The 21,637-nt window shown below is 46.7% G+C and overlaps 1 protein-coding gene across 1 annotated transcript in view; it reads right to left on the bottom strand.

Moving 5' to 3' along the window:
- Positions 1-21,637, bottom strand: part of LOC144605117 (phosphatidylinositol 3-kinase C2 domain-containing subunit gamma-like) — a 170,052-nt gene that overhangs the window by 128,803 nt on the left and 19,612 nt on the right. The window contains exons 4-9 of the mRNA XM_078420184.1: positions 18,903-19,060; positions 14,316-14,430; positions 10,277-10,388; positions 9,150-9,226; positions 6,953-7,016; positions 1,850-1,972 (exon numbers count right to left, since the gene is read on the bottom strand). Of these exons, the coding sequence (XP_078276310.1) occupies positions 1,850-1,972; positions 6,953-7,016; positions 9,150-9,226; positions 10,277-10,388; positions 14,316-14,430; positions 18,903-19,060 (649 nt within the window). The remainder of the gene's footprint in view (positions 1-1,849; positions 1,973-6,952; positions 7,017-9,149; positions 9,227-10,276; positions 10,389-14,315; positions 14,431-18,902; positions 19,061-21,637) is intronic.

Here is a 21,637-nt window from a genome sequence, read left to right as displayed (position 1 = left end):
CTGCACCTATTGTAAATAAATAAATAAATAAAATAAAATAAAATAAAAAATACTGGCAAATAGGATTAGCGTCGACAGGCAAAGTGGTCAGCATGGATGGATTTAGTTTAGTGTATTGTCACGCCTACAGCTTTTGTTGCGTGCTCAGTGGGAAAAATTATACATGATTACCATTGAGCCATCCAGGTACAGATACAGGATAAAGGGAATAACCTTTGGAGCAAGATAAAGTCTAGGAAAGTCTGATTAAAGATAGTCCGAGCGTCTCCCGTGTGGGGAGATGGTAGCCCAGGTCAGCTCTCTCATTGTTGTTGATAGGTTCGTTTAGTTGGGCCAGAGGGCTTGTTTCTGTGCAATGCAACTCTGTAATAATGCAATAGTTAATAGCTCCAAAATACTCGCAATTCTTTAACAGCCCCCTTAAGCGACCGTACTGCTGCATTTATTAAATAGTTCATGCCAGATGTACAGTGCAGGCCATCAACACAGATTAAGCTGGCTTCTCCTTGTGTGTACAGACAGCTTTACCTGCAGGCTACAGAAGGCTTTGGGGATCATCTGAGAAAAATATAAAGATCTCATGTTTGTTGCTTCTCTTGCACCATCCCAGACAGTGCAAAATGTACAGTGAATGTGCAGTGTGTTGGGAATGCTCAACGTCCTTACCTGCAGATTAGGTGCAGTTCTCGTTAATTTTAATGCGGGGAAAGTATAAAATTCCTCACACGCGAATATTTTTTTAGATTACACTTGCGCAGTTGGTAGAGCTGTTGCCTCACAGCACCACTCCTCTCCCTCACTGACACACTCGTATATCTCCCTCACACTCCATCTCTCTCCCTCTCACTGGCACGCTATTTCTCTCTCACACTCCATCTCTCTCTCTCTCTCACACTCCACCTCTCTCTCTCTCTCTCACCATCCCTCTCTCTCACTCTCTCACACTCCATCTCTCTCTCTCTCTCACACTCCATCTCTCTCTCCCTCTCACACTCCATCTCTCTCTCACTGGCACACCATCTCTCTCTTCCACAGTGACACAATCTCTCGCTCAGATACACTATTCTCTCACCATCTCTCTCTCTGACACCATTGACTCAATTTCCCATTACTGGTGCTCTGCACTAATTCCCCATTACTGGTAAGTTGTGTCGGAAAATAACTGCAGGTGCTGGTACAAATCGAAGGTCTGAAGAAGGATCTCAACCCGGAACGTCACCCCTTCCTTCTCTCCTGAGATGCTGCCTGACCCGCTGAGTTACTCCAGCATTTTGTGATACCCCATTTACTGGTGCTCACTGCTAATTCACCATTTACTGGTGCCCTCCCCTAATTCACCATTTACTGGTGCTCTCCCCTAATTCCCCATTCACTGGTGCCCTCCCCTAATTCCCCATTTACCCTTTGTCTCCTTTAAAGTTTATCTCCTTTAAACTGCTCTTAAAGATATGCCCACTAGTCTTTGATTTTCCACCCTGGTAATTTTTATAGCTCAGTCAGATTTGAAGACCTGCTTCGTTTCCACTTTGCCAGAATGCTATAGAACCAGATTTATATTTTGACTAGCTGCATGCCAAAGTCAGTGATACAGTGGGGTGTGGGAGGAAACCGGAGCACCTGGAGGACACCCATGCGATCACAGGGAGAACGTGCGAACTCCACGTGGACAGCACCTGTGGTCGAGATCGAACCAGGGTCTGTGCCACCTGTTGCTACCAGCTGCTGCACCTGTGCTGTCATTTTATCACAGTGCTGTGACCTGATAAAGATTGATGATGCAGTTGGGACTGAGTGAAATCAGATCTCAGCCACTACAATACACTTTCAGCTGTTCTCTCTCCCTCTGTACCTGTTGCTGTGGTGAGACAAGCGAGTTCAGGTGCTGGATGGCAGTTGTTATCTCCCTGGTTTCTACTGAGAGAAGCAAGTAGCAAATGGCTTTGACCTCCTCCACAAGACGACACGTACTTTTCTGTAAAAGACCAACAAGAGAGAGATGTTTTTAAATGTTCTGCCTTCGAGCATTACCACAAAGCTCATAAATAGTCGGGACATAAACATTTGGACAGGTCGAAGGAAAGGAAACTTTTACAGGGATATTGATTGACCAAACGCATGCATTGAAGCTAATTCCAGCAGAGAAACAGGTTGTTCAGTTCCATTGCTGTGACTCTATGACTCTAGTAACTGAGAAAAATCAAGATGTGCGGGCAGACTGATGTGTGTCTGGAACCTGCTGCCAGGGGTAGACAATAGACAATAGACAATAGACAATAGGTGCAGGAGTAGGCCATTCAACCCTTCGAGCCAGCACTACCATTCAATGCGATCATGGCTGATCATTTTCAATCAGTACCCCGTCCCTGCCTTCTCCCCATACCCCCTGACTCCTCTATCCTTAAGAGCTCTATCTAGCTCTCTCTTGAATGCATTCAGAGATTTGGTCTCCACTGCCTTCTGAGGCAGAGAATTCCACAGATTTACAACTCTCTGACTGAAAATGTTTTTCCTCATTTCCGTTCTAAATGGCCTACCCCTTATTCTTAAACTGTGGCCCCTGGTTCTGAACTCCCCCAACATTGGGAACATGTTTCCTGCCTCTAACGTGTCCAACCCCTTAATAATCTTATACGTTTCGATAAGATCCCCTCTCATCCTTCTAAATTCCAGTGTATATAAGCCTAGTCGCTCCAGTCTTTCAACATATGACAGTCCCGCCATTCCGGAATTAACCTAGTAAACCTACGCTGCACGCCGTCAATAGCAAGAATGGTGGTGGAGGCAGACTGATGAGTGTCTGTAACCTGCTGCTAGGTGTGGTGGTGGTGGAGGCAGACTGATGAGTGTCTGTAACCAGCTGCCAGGTGTGGTGGTGATGGGGGCAGATATGATAGTTTTATGGCATGATGTAATAGATTCGGGGAACAGTTTCGTCCCAGCTTTTATCAAGCAACTGAACCATATCCTCTCACCATATAGACTGCGGTCCCGACCTCCCATCTACCTCAGTGAAGACTCTTTGAGCTATCTTGATTGCAATCATGTATAGTCTTTTCTCTGACTGGATAGCACGCAATAAAATCAATCTTTTCACTGTACCTCGGTACATGTGACAATAATAAACTTAACTAGTAATAAACGAAACTGATAAACTAGTGGCATTTAAGAGGCTTTCAGATAGACACATGGATATGGAAGGAATAGAGGGATGTGGATCACATATAGGCAGAGGGAATTAACTTAACTTGGCCTCATGTTCAGCACAGACATTGTATGGCAAACGGCCTGTTTCTGTGTTATACTTTTCTGGTAAATTGTGTTTGTAAATGAGCAAAAAGAAGGATTCCCGGTAGATGTGCTCATTACTCATTTCTGATTCATCCCAATATTTTCAATGCAAACACTGAATTTTGACATTACATACTACATAACACAAATGATTTTAGAATGCACTATGCTTTCAGATGTTTAGACTTTAGACTTTAGAGATACAGCGTGGAAACAGGCCATTTGGGCCACTGAGTTCACACAGACCAGTGATCACCTCGTACACTTACACTATCCTACACAACAGGGACAATTTTACAATTACAGAAGCCAATTAACCTACAAACCTGTACCCGAGGAAACCGGAGCACCCGGAGAGAACATACGAACTAAAACAAACAGCGCCCGTAGTCAGGATTGAACCCAGGTCCCTGGAGCTGTAAGGCAGAAAACTCTACTGCTGTGCCACTGTGCCACCCCAAACAATAGTCTCTTTTTGATTCCTGTCAGAAAGTTACTAGCATTGTGATCCCTGCTGTTTGTTAACGATTTGGATGAGGATATAGGTGGCAAGGTTTACAGATACGACATGTAAACAGGTTCTTCAGCCCACTGTGTCCACGCTAACCATCACACATCTGTTCACACTAGTTCTAGATTATACCACTTTCTCATCCATTCCCTCCACACTAGGATTTAGATTTAGATTTAGAGATACAGCGCAGAAACTGGCCCTTCGGCCCACCGAGTCCGCGCCGCCCAGCGATCCCCGCACATTAACACTATCCTATACCCACTACGGACAATTTTTACATTTGCCCAGCCAATTAACCTACGTACCTGTATGTCTTTGGAGTGTGGGAGGAAACCGATGATCTCGAAGAAAACCCACGCAGGTCACGGGGAGAACGTACAAACTCCATACAGACGGCGCCCGTGGTCAGGATCGAACCTGAGTCTCCAGCGCTGCATTCGCTGTGAGGCAGCAACTCTACCGCTGCGCCACCGTGCTGCCCTTTACAGCAGCAATTTACAGAGAGCCAATTAACCTGCAAACCCGCACGCATTTGGGATGTGGGAGGAAACCGGAGCACCCGGAGGAAACCCACGCAGTCACAGGGAGAACGTGCATACTCCACACACAGACAGCCAGCACCCGCGGTCAGGATTCGACCTGGGTCTCTGGCGGTGTGAGGCAGCAGCTTTACCAGCTGTGCCATGGTGCTGCCCCTGGAATGAGGTTAAATCGTAGGCTCTCTAGCAGCTTAAAGTGCAATCAGAATAAAGAGGCTGTCGATCAAGTTATAGTCTCCGTTACTCAGGGGCAACAAGCTTTCCAAAGAGCGAGGTTTGACGTTAAGATGCTTGTGTCTGAAGAGGACAGGCCATCCACTTCACAGTATTAATCTCCTGCACGAATAGACTCTTTAGTCTCACATCAGCACACCCCATTGACTGACCCAGGTCCCAGGCTTCGGTGAACAACACTGTTCGAGCAAGCGTGAAGTGAAAAAGACTTGGTTAACTTCTTGTGTGGGAAGTGAAGTGCAGATACTGGTTTAAACCAAAGTGTGTGTGTGTGTGTGTGTGTGTGTGTGTGTGTGTGTGTGTGTGTGTGTGTGTGTGTGTGTGTGTGTGTGTGTGTGTGTGTGTGTGTGTGTGTAAATGGGTCTGTGAGTGTGTGTATGGGTTTGTGAGTGTGTGTGGGTGTGTGTTTGTGTGTAAATGGGTCTGTGAGTGTGTGTATGGGTTTGTGAGTGTGTGTGTGTGTGTGTGGGTGTGTGTGTGTGTGGGTGTGTGTGTGTGTGTGTGTGTGTGTGTGTGTTTGTGTGTAAATGGGTCTGTGAGAGTGTGTGTATGGGTCTGTGAGTGTGTGTGTGTGTGAATGTGTGTATGGGTGTGTGAGTGTGAGTGTATGTGTGTAAGTGGGTCTGTGAGTGTGTAATCGAGTACCGCCATTCTTTCATCAGATCGCTCCCTCCTTTCCGTTCGGATCGGGATGAGGCCACCCTCAGATGTGGGCCGTGGTATTGGCGCTGGGAGGGGGCGCTGCCCAAGGTATGGATTCATTCCGTGAACCTCAGCTTGAACATGTCAGTCCACCTGCTGCTTCACGGCATACAGTGGTCATTTGCGTGCGAGCAAAATGCAACGCCGAGTGAAAATACACTGAAATATTGGGTGCATTAGGCCGAGTCAGTACTAAATTGAAATTAAGCCTTGCCCACTCCTTAACCTTCAAGGTTGAAGCCATTTAAATGTCAGTATCTTCTAGTAAGTGGATACTTGTATGTGAGTCTCAGTATATGTTAATTATAGGTTCTCTGCATTACTTTGAAGGACCATTTCATTAAATGCTAGATTATTCCTAATGGTTACAATGTATGCGTGATGAGGGGAGACTTCTGTTTCATAGAACATGGAACATAGAGCAGAACAGCACAGGAACAGGCCCATCGGCCCACAATGCCTATGTCGAACATGATGCCGGTTTAAAGTGGTCTCTTCTGCCTGCATGTGATCCATATCCCTCTCCCTCCATTCCCTGCATATCCATGTGCTGCTCTTAAAACCTCGGAAGCACCACTATCATATATCTGCCTCCACCACCACTCCAGGCACCCACCACCCTCTGCGGGTGCCTGGAACTTCCTCCGCACATCTCCTTTAAACTTTGACACTCTGTGTCCTCTTGTCTGTGACATTTCCATGCTGGGAAATAGGTTCTGAGTGTCTACCCTATCTATGACTCTCATAGTTTTACATACTTCTATCAGAGGTGTTTCCTCTGCCTCTGACGTTCCAGGGAATACAATCCAAGCTTGTCCATCCTCTCCTTCGAGCTAATGCCCTCTAGTCCAGGCAGCGTTCTGATAAACCACTTCTGCTTGCTCTCCGAAACCTTCACATCCTTAAACATCCCTCCTTGACATTTCCACCCCGGGAAACAGTGTCTGACTGTCCATTTCATAGGACATAGAACAGAAACAGGCCTTTCGGCCCATAATATCCATGTCGAACATCATGCGAGTTTAAACTAATGTCCCCTGCCTACACATGATCCATGTCCCTATCCCTCCATTCCTAGCATAACCACGTGCCTTTCCTAAAGCCTCTGAAACACCATTATTGTATCATGATGTGTTGAATCTATTTACTAAAACTCTTGTTTGTTTGTTTGTTTGTTCCTGAACTACAGCCAAAATGGTACACATAGCGTGACAATTTTAGGCCCACCTTACTCACCGCCATCCCTTTGGTGCTAATGGAAGAAGTCACATTGAAATCGGTGTTATGGTTTAAAAGTTATTCACGTTTTAAAGTTTAAATCTATCTCCTAGGGAGGGAAGGTGGAGGGAGGGAGGGAGGATGAGGGGGGTTGAGGGGGATGGAGTGGGGGGGAGGGGAAGGGGAGGGGGAGGGGGAGGGAGGGGAGGGGAGGAGGGAGGGGGGAGGAGGGGAGGGGGGGCTTGGGGGGTGGGGGACAGGGGAAGGGGGAGGAGGGGAGGGGGGGGAGAATAGGGGGGAGGGGGGAGGGGGGAGGATATGAGAGGGTGCTGCACCAATGCAGGAGAGGTTTGAGCCCAACGGGTCCACTTGGTCTAGTTGTGACTTAACTTTCAGGTTACTACAAATCATTTCAGCAACTGCAGATTAAAAGATTTTGCACATTTCACCACCTTACCTTACTGGATAATAAATTCCTCGCTTCATCGTGATAACTGTTCAGTTTTGCATTCAGAACTTTTCTGTGGAAATAAAATCTGGGTCGTTTAACAGAGCAAAGAAGCAAAAACTGAGGACATTTTATTAAATCCCATTAAATTTAAAGTTCTCAAAATTAAGAAAAAGATTATCCATAAAATATTAGATATAAAATAGCTGCTGAACCTTTTAATCGTGACGTGTGGGTCTGCAGGTTAAATGGCCTCTCTAAATTGCCCCTAATGTGTAGGGAGTGGATGAAAAAGTGGGATAACATCGAACTGGTGTGAACGGGTGATCAATGGTCAGCGTGGACTCGGTGGGCTGAAGGGCCTCTTTCCATGCTGTATCTCTGAACTGAATTAAATACAATGTGTATGTTCCTGAGAAACAGGGGGCTTTGTAGTGACATAAAACCTCAAATTCCTCCTCCGTTCTTTCGCCCTCTCTTCCCTGAACCCCACCTAGGATGGGAACCCATTTCCCCCTTCCCCCCTTCCCCCCACTCCCCGTCCCCTTCCACCTATATTCTTTCCTCTGGCTCCTCACGCTTCTTCTCTCCTTATCTCCTTTTCTCCCACTTTTCGACTCATTGAGTCATGCAGCATGGAAACATGTTCTTGGTTCTTGGTCCTCCAAAATATTCCAAATGGAATTTAAACTGGAGGTTTAAATTCAGCCCAACCTTCCCATGCTGACCAAGATGCCCCATCTAAGCTTGGCCCACTTGCCCGCTTTTGTGTTTATCTTTGGTATAAATCAGCATCTTCAGTTCCTTCCCACATACGATGAAAGTAAGTATACCATCTGCCTTCATTACCAATCTATCTACTTGTGTTGCCTCTCTCAGGGACCTATGGACTAAGGCCCCAAAGTCCCTCTGTACATCAATGCTGTTAAGCGGCTTGCCATTAAATATAGATTGGAAAGGGAGAGAAAGGAAAAGTTCATAATCTTGCTTTCAACCTTCTCTCCAAAGGCATTGTCAACTCTTCACCGCAGTGTGCCAGTGTTCAGAATTTCATCTCCATCTTTCCTGGGCATTGATTTAAACTCTAATTTCTCACCTACATTGAGGGTTGAGATGAGGATCTATCATCATCAGGTACAATCATCTTACTCTTTTAAATCACTTTTCCGCTTGTAATTCTGGCACTATTTCTGAAGATGCAAAGTGCTGGAGTAACTCAGCAGGTCACCTCCGGAGAACATGGATAGGCAACGTTTTGAGTCGGGACCCTTTTTCGGACTAATTGTAGTAGGGGAGAGAAAGCTGGAAAAGAGGTGGAAGCGGGCCAAAGCCTGGCGAGTGATAGGTGGATACAGGTGGGGGAGGGTTGAGTGGCAAATGGGTTGACATAGGCTAGAGATGAAAAAACAACATTTTTGCATAAGATCGGTAGGGTAATAGATAGGATGAATGCACAGATTCTTTTGCCCAGAGCAGGGGAATCAAGAACCAGAGGACATAGGTTTAAGGTGAGAGGGAAAAGATTTATTAGGGGCAACCTTTTCACACAGAGGCTATATGGAATGAGCTGCCAGAGGAGGTAGTTGAGGCAGGTACTATGACAACATTTTAAAGACATGGATGTGAACATGGATAAGAAAGGTTTTGAGGAATTTGGGTCAAACGCGGGCAGATGGGACTCATGGAGATGGGGCGGCACGGTAGCGCAGCGGTAGAGTTGCTGCTTTACAGCGAATGCAGCGCCGGAGACTCAGGTTCGATCCTGACTACGGGTGCTGCACTGTAAGGAGTTTGTACGTTCTCCCCGTGACCTGCGTGGATTTTCTCCGAGATCTTCGGTTTCCTCCCACACTCCAAAGACGTACAGGTTTGTAGGTTAATTGGCTGGGTAAATGTAAAAATTGTCTCTAGTGGGTGTAGGATAGTGCTAATGTGCGGGGATCGCTGGGCGGCACGGACTTGGTGGGCCGAAAAGGCCTGTTTCCGGCTGTATATATATGATATGATATGATGATATGATATGAATCTTGATCAGCATCGCCCTGTGTCCAGGCTGTGCGACTCCACGACTCTATGGTGCCAATCCAGAAAAGCAGACGTACCAATCAGCTACCAATGCATATATTACAATATTTTGGGCATTCTGCTGCAAATCGAGGACACACATTCCGACTAAGGGACAGAGTTTTCATGCATCACCTCATACCTGGACAGGCCCATTCCATGCACACCGGTATCCATGACAACAGATTGGAGAGCAGTTAAGTCCTTGTCATCCTTAATCTGTGGAGTAATTTGTAGGGTACGGTTACAGTGGAACCAACTGTTCATATTAGACACAAGGAACTGCAGAAGTTGGTTTACATAAAAAGACAAAGTGCTGGAATAACTCAGCGGGTCAGGCAGCATCTCTGGAGAACATGGATAGGTGACGTTTCGGATTGTGTGACCCTTCTACAGACTCATTCGACTAGGGTGGAGACAGCTGGAAAGAGAGGTGGGAGCGCGGCAAAGCCTGCCAAGTGATAGGTGGATACAGATGAGGGAGGGTTTCTTTGACAGATCGAATAAGTGACTCAATCAATACAAACTACGGCCATCAAATTAATTGGAAGAAAAAAAATCCTACAAATGCCAGTCTTGAAGAAGGGCCCCGACCTGAAATGTCACCTATCCATTTTCCCCAGAGATGCCTGAGTCACTGAGTTACTCCAGCACTTTGTGCCTTTTTATGTCAACCAGCATCTGCAGTTCCTTGTGTCTACATTAAACTAACCTCCTCCGCCTACAAATGATCCATTACCCCCTCCACTCTCTGCATATCCTGGCATATGATAGATGGGGACACAGGGAACTGCAGACGCTGATTTACAGAAAAAACTGCAAGTGTTGGAGTAACTCAATGGGCCAGCGTCTCTGGAGAACATGTGTTCCTGTAGGTGACATTTCAGGTCGGGGTTTGAGACTGATTGTAATAGGGGGCAGAAAGTTGGAAACAATGTGGAGGCGGGACAAAGCCTGTCAAGTGAAGGCAGATGAGGGATACATCAACCAATCAACACCCCCCTCACCTGTATCCACCTATCACTCGTCAGACTTTATTGCGCCTCCATCTCTTTTCCAGATTTCTTCCCCCAAGTCCATCAGTCTGAAGAATGGTCCCGACCCAAAATGTTGTCTATTCATGTTCTACAGAGATGCTACCTGACCCTGCTGAGTTACTCCAGCACGTTGTGCCTTTGTTTGTTCGTATGTGGGTGAGTTATTCCATGATGTTTTGGGTCTTTATCTCAAAGTAACGTGCATAAAGTGCAGAATAAAATCATCACTCACAGTTCGAATCAACCCTCGTTGAAGGTCCTTGTGTCGAATGAGTTGAAGCCTGATATTGTCTCCAAGTTTCAGGTAATACTGTAGACTCTCGTGACTCATTAAAGTACAGGCACTGCAACAACATGGTTACATTATGTACAGTCACCACATGCTCTCACGAGAAAAGGTGCCATTTAATCAGACAAATCCCCGGAGCTACTGGCAAGTATGAGCCCAACAACACTACTTTTCCAAAGGGAAGGTGGAATGTTGAGGGAACTAATGTTAATATATCTGTCAGTTCCAACTCCAAAGAAACATTTATTCGAAAACATTCAGTCACTTTATTTTAGAGACGCAGCCAAACACTAAGAACTCATAGGATGCTTATATATTTTTGAAGATAGAGCATGGAAACAGGCATTTTGGCCTTCTGAGTCCACGCCAACCATCAAACACCTGCTCACACTAGTTCTATGTTATCCCACTTTCTCGTCCACTCCTTGCACACTAAGGGCAATTTACAGAGGGCCAATCCCACACGACTTTGGGATGTGACAGGAATCCTGAGTACCCCCACGATCACAGAGAGAACACACAAACTCCACACAGACAGCACCCAAGGCCATGATCGAACCTGGGTCTCTGCTTTCCTTTACTTACAAGACACAAGTTATGAGGTGCATTGCGATATTCCACACTCCCACCTATATTCATTCCTCTGGCTTCACATTTTATGCCACTTGTCTCCTTATACCTGTATCTCACACTTTTCGTCTTTTCATCTCTGGCCTTTGTCCAACCATCTGCCTAACAAACCTTCCCCCCCTCCTCCCCCCCCCCCCCCCCTCACCTGTCTCCACCTATCACTTGCCAGGTTTTGACCCGCCCACACCTCTCTTCCAGCTTTCACAATCACAATCAGTCTGAGGATGAGAGTGTGGAGGAGGGGAAGGGAGCAGGGTGACTGGAGGTGGGGGGGGGGGTTGAAAAATGATGGGAGAGATGGGAGCGCACGGTGGTGGAGGGGGAGGAGGAGGTTGCATGAGATAGGAGGGTGAGGGGGGGTTATTCCTTGAAGTTGGAGAGTTCAATGTTCATACCGTGCATTTGTAAGCTACCCAAGCGGACTACAAGGTGCTATTCTTCCAGTGTGCATGTGGACTCACACTGGCAATGAAGGAGGCCCAGGACTGTGGCACAGCGGTAGAGCTGCTGCCTTACAGCACCAGAGACGCAGGTTCGATCCTGACTACGGTTGCTGCCTGTACGTTCTCCCTGTGACTGCATGGGTTTTAATCCGGGTGCATCGGTTTCCTCCTACATTCCAAAGATGTGTGGGTTTGTAAGTTATGTGTATTCTGAAGAAGAGTTCCAACCCAAAACGCCACCTATTCATTTCCTCCAGAAATGTTGTCTGACCTGCTGAGTTACTCCAGCATTTTGTGCCTACCTTCGAGGTTAGTTGGCTACTGTCCCTAGTGTGTCGGATAGATCTAGTGTACGGGGTGATCACTGGTCAGTGCAGACTCAATAGGCTGAGGGGCCTGTTTCCACGCTGTAACTCTAGACCAAACTAAACTAAAGTAGATTTATTCACAAAATGCTGGAGTAACTCAGCAGGTCAGGCAGCATCTCGGGAGAGAAGGAATGGGTGACGTTTCGGGTCGAGACCCAAACTAAAGTAGGCTAGACACAAAGTGTTGGAGTAACTCAGCAAGGCCCCATCGGACGCCAAACATCCTTTGCACCACCTCGCCCAGGATTCACAGCAACTGGGGCCTCAATGCCTGTCATCTCGTCACCCTATCTCCCGTCATGCAGCGACCCTCTGTGGCTCCGGTTTCAACATTCTAGGAGCACGGAGAACCAGCTGGGAATGGACATCGCCACCTCCTCAATTCACTGTCGCACCGAACACCACAGCCCCACCCGGCTCGGACACGCCCCGCAAAGTGTGGGTCGCCCTGAACCGGCTCCGCACAGGGGTCGGCCGGTTCAACGCCAACATGCATCATTGGGGGTTGCGTCCATCAGCAGCCTGCGTGTGTGGAGCAGACCAGCAGCATGGCATTTTCGACTGCACTGTCCTCCTGGTGGAGGGGTAGACCTCACGGCCCTCGACAGCAGCACATTGCACTGGCTACAGCGCCTGGAGGGCGTTACATAATTTCTGCTGCCTCAAACGCAAGAAGAAGAGGAGCGGGACAGGCAGCAACTCTGGAGAGCAGGAATGGGTGATGTTTCGGGTCGAGACCCTTCTTCAGACTCTTTGGTTTAAACCAGCATCTGCAGTTCCTTCCAAAACTAAAGTAGGGCCAGTTTGGGAATGGGAAGGGGAGTTAAATCTTGTGCAAAGCTTGAGTCGCCCCCAGAAAGCGGTTGTACCTTCGTAAGGAATAACCGCTGGCCTTGTTAGCGAAAAACACAGCCTGAAAATAAATGATCAGGAGCATTTTGGAAAGCCACACTTGCCCAAACCACAAAATTAAATGAGCTGCAATAAACTGAATCCAATATTAATCCGGCAGGGGAGGAGAGAAAGCAATAAAACTTGATAGTTTCACTCGTGGTTCTTGCTTCATCGGTGATCAATTCCCAAACACAAACCCACCCTGCTATACATTGTTTCATAGAAACATAGAAACATAGAAAATAGATGCAGGAGGAGGCCATTCGGCCCTTCGAGCCAGCACCACCATTCATTGTGTTCATGGCTGATCATCCACAATCAGTAACCCGTGCCTGCCTTCTCCCCTATTCTCCCCTTGATTCTGCCAGCCCCTAGAGCTCTATCTAACTCTCTTTTAAATTCATCCAGTGAATTGGCCTCCATTGCCTTCTGTGGCAGAGAATTCCACAAATTCACAACTCTCTGGGTGAAAAAGTTCCTTCTCACCTCAGTCTTAAATGGCCTGAGTCCAAACACATTTCCTGTGGTCCCAACACAAATCAAGGCTGGACAGAAATATTGGACATCTTGATCTTTGATAATTTGGGATCTCTGAGCTTCATCCCAAATTACACGCAACACCTTTCCCAACCAGATTTGCGGCTAACTTCGTTAGAGGTTTGTGCAACTGGAAAATGAAATGTTAATAGACCATGCAATGAGGGTCATGCTTCAGGGTCTTTCATGTTCTTCAGGTGCAGTAACTAGTTTGCAGATTCAAAGTGCAGACACTGTTTCAAGGTTTTACACTGTTTCATCTCATCAATTTCGAGTTCCCTTGCCTGCATGGGACCATTTGCCCTGCGTGCCTCTGTGCTGTAACTCATTATTCCCGTCTCTGATATAATCCATTGGTCTCGGTCTAGAAAATTCTCAATCCATCCATTACATTGGGTACATAGTTTTAACTCTCCTCTATGGGAAAGTTAGACCGACACGCATATTAATTTTTTTTCAGTTCAGTTCAGTTTAGTTTATTGTCTTGTGTACCGAGCGAGGTACAGTGAAAAGCCTTTGTGTGCTAACCAGTCAGCGGAAAGACAATACATGATTACACTCGATCCATTTACAGTGTGTAGATACACGATAAGGGAATAACGTTTAGTGCAAGGTATGGCCAGCAAAGTCCGATCAAGGATAGTCCGAGGGTCACCGATGAGGCAGATAGTAGTTCAGCACTGCTCTCTGGTTGTGGTAGGATGATTCAGTTGCCTGATAACAGCTTGGAAGAAACTTTTCGTTTAGTTTAGAGATAAGCGTGGAAACAGGCCCTTTGGTCCGCCCCGACCAGCGATCCCCGCGCATTAACACTATCCTACACACACTAGGGACAATTTACACTTATTCCAAGTCAATTAACCTACAAACCTGTACGTCTTTGGAGTGTGGGAGGAAACCGAAGATCTCGGGGAAAACCCACGCGGTCACGGGGAGAACGTACAGACGCCGTCAGGCAGCACCCGTTGTGAGGATCGAACCCGGGTTTCTGGTGCTGCATGCGCTGTAAGGCAGCAACTCTACCACTGTGCCACCGTGCTGCCCTGCCTCTGAATTTTATTTTATACATTTATACATTTGGCAAAAACAAATCATGTCCAATCAACTTACTTCTGCAAAACTTCCTTGGCATCGCAGAGCTTTAAAACGTAATCGTTGCTGTCCTCAGGACTTTGTTGAGCATCGTACAGGGTGGTACGGATCAGTTCCTCGACCGTGGAGCCAGCTGGAAAGATTAAAGAGTAACAACTTCTCAGTTTTTGGCAGTACTCTCATCCATTGAAACAAAACGTTGTCAGCAAGTCTAGCTAAGAAAGAAAATAAGCAGCTAGAGGAATTCAGTGGGTCAGGCAGCAGGTGTGGAGGTAACAGAGAGACGAAGAAGTGTCCCGACCCGAAACGTCACCTATCCATATTCTCCAAAGATAGACACAAAATGCCGGAGTAACTCAGCGGGTCAGGCAGCATCTCAGGATAAAAGGAATAGATGACGTTTCGGGTCGAGACCTATTTCTTTTCTCCAGAGATGCTGCCTGACCCGCTGAGTTACTCCAGCGTTTTGTGTCTATCTTCGGTGTAAACCAGCACCTGCAGTTGCTTCCTACACATGTTCTCCAGAGGTGCTACCTGACCTGCCGCGTTACTCCTGCCCTTTCTGTCATTTTGGGTGTTAGCCAGCCTCTGCTGTTCTTTGTTCTTTGTTTCCACAGACAGATGATGTTTTAGCTTGGGAACCTTCTTCAGACTGTATCTTCCACAGATGCAGTTTGTTTTCTGCTTAAGATCTCAGCACCTGCTGCCTTTTGTGGCTCCAACAACATTATGGCCATGCCCACCCACTATCTCCCCTTTCCCCTACCCTCCATCCCTTTCCACCTAGCATGGAAACAGGCCCTCTGGCCCACCGAGTCCACACCGACAATCGATCACCCGTTCACACAAACTCTATGTTATCCCACTTTCGCATCCACTCCCGACACAGTAGGGGTAAATTTACAGAGGTAAATCAACCTACAATTCCACACGTCTTTGGGATGTGGGGGGAAACCGGAGCACCCGGAGGAAACCCACGCGGTCACAGGGAGAACGTGCAAACTCCACACAGATCAAGATCGAACACCGGAATATGGTGCTATGAAGCAGCAGCTCTACCATCTGCAACAAGGCGATGAGGTAGTTGAGACAGGTGCAGTAACACCATTTAAAACATTCTTTGACAGGTACAAGTATACAAACCTAATCCTAAACCTAAAGCTTAGATAGGGCATTTTGATCAGCATGGGCGAGTTGGGCTGAAGGGACAGTTTCCATGCTGTAATAGTGGAAATACCTATACTTTTGAGATACAGTGTGGAAACAGGCCCTTTGGCCCACTAAGCCCTCGCCAACCGGCGATCAAGTCAAGTCAAGTCAACTGAAGTTTATTTGTCACATGCACATACACGATGTGCAGTGAAATGAAAGTGGCAATGCCTGCGGATTGTGCAAAAAAACGAATTACAGTTACAGCATAAAATAAAAGTTAATACAGAGAAGACAAAATTTAGTCCCTGGAGTTATAAAAGTTAACAGTCCTGATGGCCTGTGGGAAGAAACTCCGTCTCATCCTCTCCGTTTTCACAGCGTGACAGCGGAGGCGTTTGCCTGACCGTAGCATCTGGAACAGTCCGTTGCTGGGGTGGCAGGGGTCCCTTATAATCTTGCTTGCTCTCGATCTGCACCTCCTGATGTATAGGTCCTGCAGGGGGGCGAGTGTAGTTCTCATGGTGCGTTCTGCCGAATGTACTACTCTCTGCAGAGCCTTCCTGTCCTGGGCAGAGCTGTTCCCAAACCAGACTGTAATGTTGCCGGACAGGATGCTCTCTACAGCCCCAGAGTAGAAGCAATGAAGGATCCTCAGAGATCACCCCAGAAACTAGCCGAATAGCCCTACCCCTCACACTCGGGACCATTTGCAATTTTACAGATGCCAATTAACCTACCAACCTGTGCGTCATTGGAGTGTGGGAGGAGACCGGACCACCCGAAGAAAACCCACGTGGAGAACATGCAAACTCCGCACAGACAGGTCAGGATCGAAACCGGGTCTCTGGCGCTATGAGGCAGCAGCTCTACCCGCTGCACCACTGTGCCGTCCTATTCTTAGTCACTTCAAGCTGAAGCGGAATTTGAAGACCAGCTGATGTCAAACAATTCACCACGGCCGTAGAAACGTCAGATCGATTTTAAATTAGAATTGTGAGGGGGGATGAAAATACACACGTTACTATTTAGCTCCAAATGAATGACAGTATTGGGCCACCAATTCCGAAATAGCATCCCATGGGAAGGCCATTTCTTCACACTTAATTGCCTTCTGCAGAGTGTTCTATTTATAACACTTGCTGGGCCAGAGCGAAGAGAATTTGCTTTGCATTTGGCCTGCTTTAGGGATCCTTACTTTAATATATGTGTCGTCTTCTCAACTGAGGTAGCTACAGGCTTGTCTAGCAGAAAGTACAGCACAGGAACAGGTCCTTCACCCCACTAAAGGGTTTACCAGAATGGCGAAACAAGGAACTCCAGATGCTGGTTTACACAAAAAAAAAAACACAAAGTGCAGGAGCAACTCATCCAGTCAGACAGTATCTCTGGAGAACTTGGATAGGTGACATCTCGGGTCGAGGCCCTTCTTCAGTCTGAATCGTTCCGTGTTGTCTGGAGATGCCGAGTGACTCCAGCAATTTGTGTCCTTTTGCGTAATAACCAGCATCTGCAGTTCTTTGTGTCTCCATTAAACTTGTCTGAATAGTCTAGTTACCCCAGCTCTTTATGCCCTTTCCCAGAATGCTGCCTGGGATAGAGGGAATTAGCTAGAGACTTTGTTTTTTGATGTTATATTTTTATTTATTGAACATTTTAAAAATTAAATCATCTATTGTACTGTGTTATTGTGTTTACAGACCTGTTGTGCTGCTACAAATAAGAACTTCATTCTTCCATTTTGGTACATATGACAATAAAAGACTCTTGACTAGTGATAAGGAGAGGTTGAACAAACTGGGATTATTTTCCCTGTAGCGTTGGAGGCTGAGGGGAGGCTTGGTGGAAGTATATAGATTTCAGAGAGGCATAGATTGGGTAGATTGGGTAGACGTTCGGAACCTTTTTCCCAGGTTGGAAATGTCCAACACGTGAAGGCATTAATTTAAAATGAGAGGGGCAAAGTTTAAAGGAGATGGAACATGTAGCTGGGACATGTTGGTCGGTGTGGGCAAGTTGGGCCAAAGGTCCTGTTTCCACGCTCTATAACTCTATGACTCTATGAGATGCGCAAGACATGTTTTTGTACACAGAGAATGTTGGGTGCCTGGAACATGCTGCCAGGGGTGGAGGCAGATACGATAGTGGTGTTTAAGAGGCTTTTGGCTAGGCGCATGGATATGCAACAAATGGAGGGAAATGGAGCTGTAACTACAGGTTATTGATGTTGAATGCTCCAGTTACTCTGGACGGTGGTTAATATTCAGGCTATAGTTGGATCCTTTACCTTTCTTTAATCACCAGGTGATCACAGTACCAGGTAACTCAATGTTCCATCTCCACGTGTCCCACAAGGGACAATGCACGCCACACAAAATAAGTCCCCACTACAACAATTGCCAGTAGTGGCCGAAATTAATGTGGGGCGAGACTGACTAACCAAAATCCCACACAATAATAATAACAACAATACAATTGGTCAACATAATAATAACTATAGTAATTATATATTGCACAGCATTACTATAAAGCTTACAAAAATAAATGCAATACAATAAACCAAGATTACAGATCATGTAATCCAAGTAGGAAAGGGTGCAGAGAAGATATACGAGGATGTTGCCAGGACACGAGGGCCAGAGCTGTAGGAAGTGGTTGAGCAGGCTAGGACTTTTTTCCTTGGAGTGCAGGAGGGTGAGGGGTGATCTTATTGAGGCGCACAAAATCTTGAGAAGAATAGGTCGTGTCTCTTGCCCAAAGCAGGAGAATAGAGAACCAGAGGACATGGGTTCAAAGTGAGGGGGGATAGATCTAATAGGAATCTGAGGGATAACGTTTTTACACAAAGGGTGTTTGGTACGTGGAACAAGCTGCCAGAGGAGGTAGATGAGGCAGGTACAATCGCAATGTTCAAGAAACATTTAGACAGGTTCATGGATAGGATAGGTTTAGAGGGGTGTGGACCAAATGCAGGTAGGTGGGATCCGTATAGATGGGACGTGTTGGTCAATGTGGGCAAGTTGGGCCAAAGGGCCTGTTTCCATGCTGTATGATGATATGACACTATGTGCAGGCAGAGGAGATTAGTTTCAACTGGCATCATGTTCGGCACAAACATTGTGGGCCGAAGGGCCAGTTCCCGTGCTGTACTGTTCTATGTGGGTGGTGAAACTGTGGCATTCTTTTCCACAGAAGGCTGTGGAGGCCAAGTCAATGGATATTTTTAGGGCAGAGAAAGAAAGATTCTTGATTAATTCGGTGTCAGGGGTTGTGGGGAGAAGGCAGGAGAATGGGGTGAGGAGGGAGAGATAGATCAGCCATGATTGAATGGCGGAGTAGACGATGGGCCGAATGGGCTAATTCTGCTCCTATCACTTATGGCCTTATGTTCTATAAGTGAGTGTGGCCTTTGGTGTTTGTGAAGTAAAATTGATTGTATATGAAGCAGACACCAACCGTATGGGAATGCTTGCACTGGCTGTGCGAAAGCTTCTGACGCGATGGTTAGGGGGATACGGCAGACCCAGAGCAGCTCGTCGGGAAAGGCGGTGATAACGCTGGGCATCAGACCGGAGTTGGACTGGGTGTCGGAACTCGGGTGCTTAGCTGCCAGCCTGGGCAAGAAAAAACAGACACAAACACAAGGATAAATACGGGAGAGAGAGAGAGAAAAATCTGAATTTTAATCTGAATTAAACTTTGTTGTCATTCAACCAATGAAATACTTGAAAAGACACAAAGTGCTGGAGCAACTGAACGGCCAGGCAGCATCTCTGGAGAACATGGATGGACAGGTGGCGTTTTGGGTTGGTTCCCTGAAGAAGAGTCCCAACCCGAAACATTGCCTGCCCATGTATTGAAGAAAGGTCCCGCCCCGAGACGCCTTCTATCCACGTTTTCCAGAGATGCTGCCTGACCCACTCCGTTACTCCAGTGTCTTTCTTTGTGTCTTCAATAAAATCCCTTGTGCCTTCAATAAAATAATTGGCTCTGTTTTGTGGCCCACTTACTACGTCAAAGAAATAAACCAGATATTTTAAACTCTGAATATCTAAAACAAAAGATAAACGCAAAGAGAAAAACACTGCAAATGTTTTGGCTTAGGTTTATTATTGTCACTTAGCCGGGAGTTACGGTGAAAAGCTTTGCTGAACGAGCTAGGTAATCAGATCAGAAAATACTATACATCAATACAATCAAGCTTAACACAAGTAAAACAGGTCGAGTGAAGGGAAAGATACAGAGTGTCAAACATAGTTTTCAGCATTGTAGTGCAAGTGTTCTAGAAAAAAAGTCCAAGGTCAAATCAGGTAGGTTGGAGCATCAGGACAGTACCCTAGTTTATGGGAAAGACAGTTCGGAAGCCAGAAAACAGAGGGGAAGATGCTGCTCCTGAACCTGGGGCTGCGCATTTCAAGCCTCTGTATCTTCCGTTTGGTTTAGTTCAGGGATACATCATGGCTGCAGGCAACTTCGAACCACCGTGTCCACGCCGACCGTCAATCACCCGTTGACACTAGTTCTAGGTTATCCCACTTTCACAAACAGTCCGCACACAAATTTACAGAGACCAATTAAACGACAAACCCGGATTTCCTTTGGGATGTCGGGGGAAAGCAGTGCACTCGGAGAAAACCCACACGGTCACAGAGAGAAGGTGCAAACTCCACACACACACACACACACACACACACACACACACACACACACACACACACACACACACACACACACACACACACACACACACACACACACACACACGTCAGGATTGAACCTATGTCTCTGGTGCTGTGAGGCAGTGGCTCTACCAGTTGCGCGACTGTGCAGTGCCATCAGATCTGTTTGAAGCACTGTCTTTTGGAGATTCCTTTCACCTTCTCCAAAATAGGACAATATCGGTTTGTAGTTTTAGGTTAGTTTGGAGATAACGTGTGGAAACAGGCTCTTCGGCCCATCGAGTCCGTGCCACCCAACTTCCGTGTGACGGGGGCGGGGAGGGGAATGAGTACGACAGAGTTAACAGTATCGGTTAAAATGAAAAGACAGGCCGTCTTTCATAGCTTTAATAACTGGAGAAACTTGGCAGGTGCTCAGATGAAAGATCAGTGGCCAGAAATGTCAGCTCGTTTCTCCTCTCCACAGATGGTATCTGATCTTCCCGGTGACCTTAGCGTTTTCTATATTTACTCCTGATTTTCAGCAACCTCTTTTGCTTTTTAATTACGTTCATGGTTACCTTTGCTGAGAACTGCAAGCCACCTGGACGGGCTTTGAGGTCAGTACTGAGCACAGCTCAATAAGGCTTTCATGCATGAAAAGCCTTCTAAATCAATCCATTTGACTGCAACGTTTTAAATGCTGATCTACGTGATTAGGTTTTGCCGACTTTGCAAAAAGATTTCTCCCCAATTTAGGTTAGTTTAGTTCAGAGATACAGCACAGAAACAGGCCCTTCGGCCCACTGAGTCCATGCTGACCCTTCCACATCCCAAGGACATGCAGGTTAGTGAGTTAATTGATCTAGTCATAGATTAGCACAGCATGGAAACAGGCCCTCCACCCCCATCAAGTCCATGCCGACCATTTGATCACCCGTTCACACTAGTTCTCTGTTATTCCACTTTCTCATCCACTCCCTGCTCATACTGTTGGCAGGAAAGGTTTAGAGGGATATGGGCCAGGTGGGATGAGTGTAGATGTGGCATTTTAGTCAGCATGGACAAGATGGGCCAAGGGGCAGCCAGTTTCCTGATTGTGTGACTCTGTGACTCCAGACTAAATACCCTGCCAACTTGTACGTCTTAGGGATGTAGGAGGAAACTGGATCACCCAGAGGAATCCCACACGGCCACAATGTGTAAACTCCGCACACTGAGGTCAGGATTGAACCGGGGTCTCTGGCGCTGTGAGTCAGCGGCTCTACCAGCTGCATCGAATGTGTTTGAAGAGCCATCCTCTGGAGATTCCTTTCCCCTTCTCCTGCACGACTTATGACCAATCCAAAGTTGGACAATATTGGTTTGTAGTTTTAGTAAAGTTAAGAGATACAGCGTAGAAACAGGCCCTTCGGCCAACCGAGTCCGTGCCAGCCAGCGTCACCCGTTCACTAGTTCTACCCTACACACGAGGGACAATTTACAGAAGCCAATTAACCTACAAACCTGTACGTCTTTGGAACTTGGGAGGAG

This window comes from Rhinoraja longicauda, chromosome 23 (genome assembly GCF_053455715.1).
Source record: "Rhinoraja longicauda isolate Sanriku21f chromosome 23, sRhiLon1.1, whole genome shotgun sequence".
Taxonomy (NCBI): domain Eukaryota; kingdom Metazoa; phylum Chordata; class Chondrichthyes; order Rajiformes; family Arhynchobatidae; genus Rhinoraja; species Rhinoraja longicauda.
This window is presented reverse-complemented; position numbering and strand designations above follow the sequence as displayed.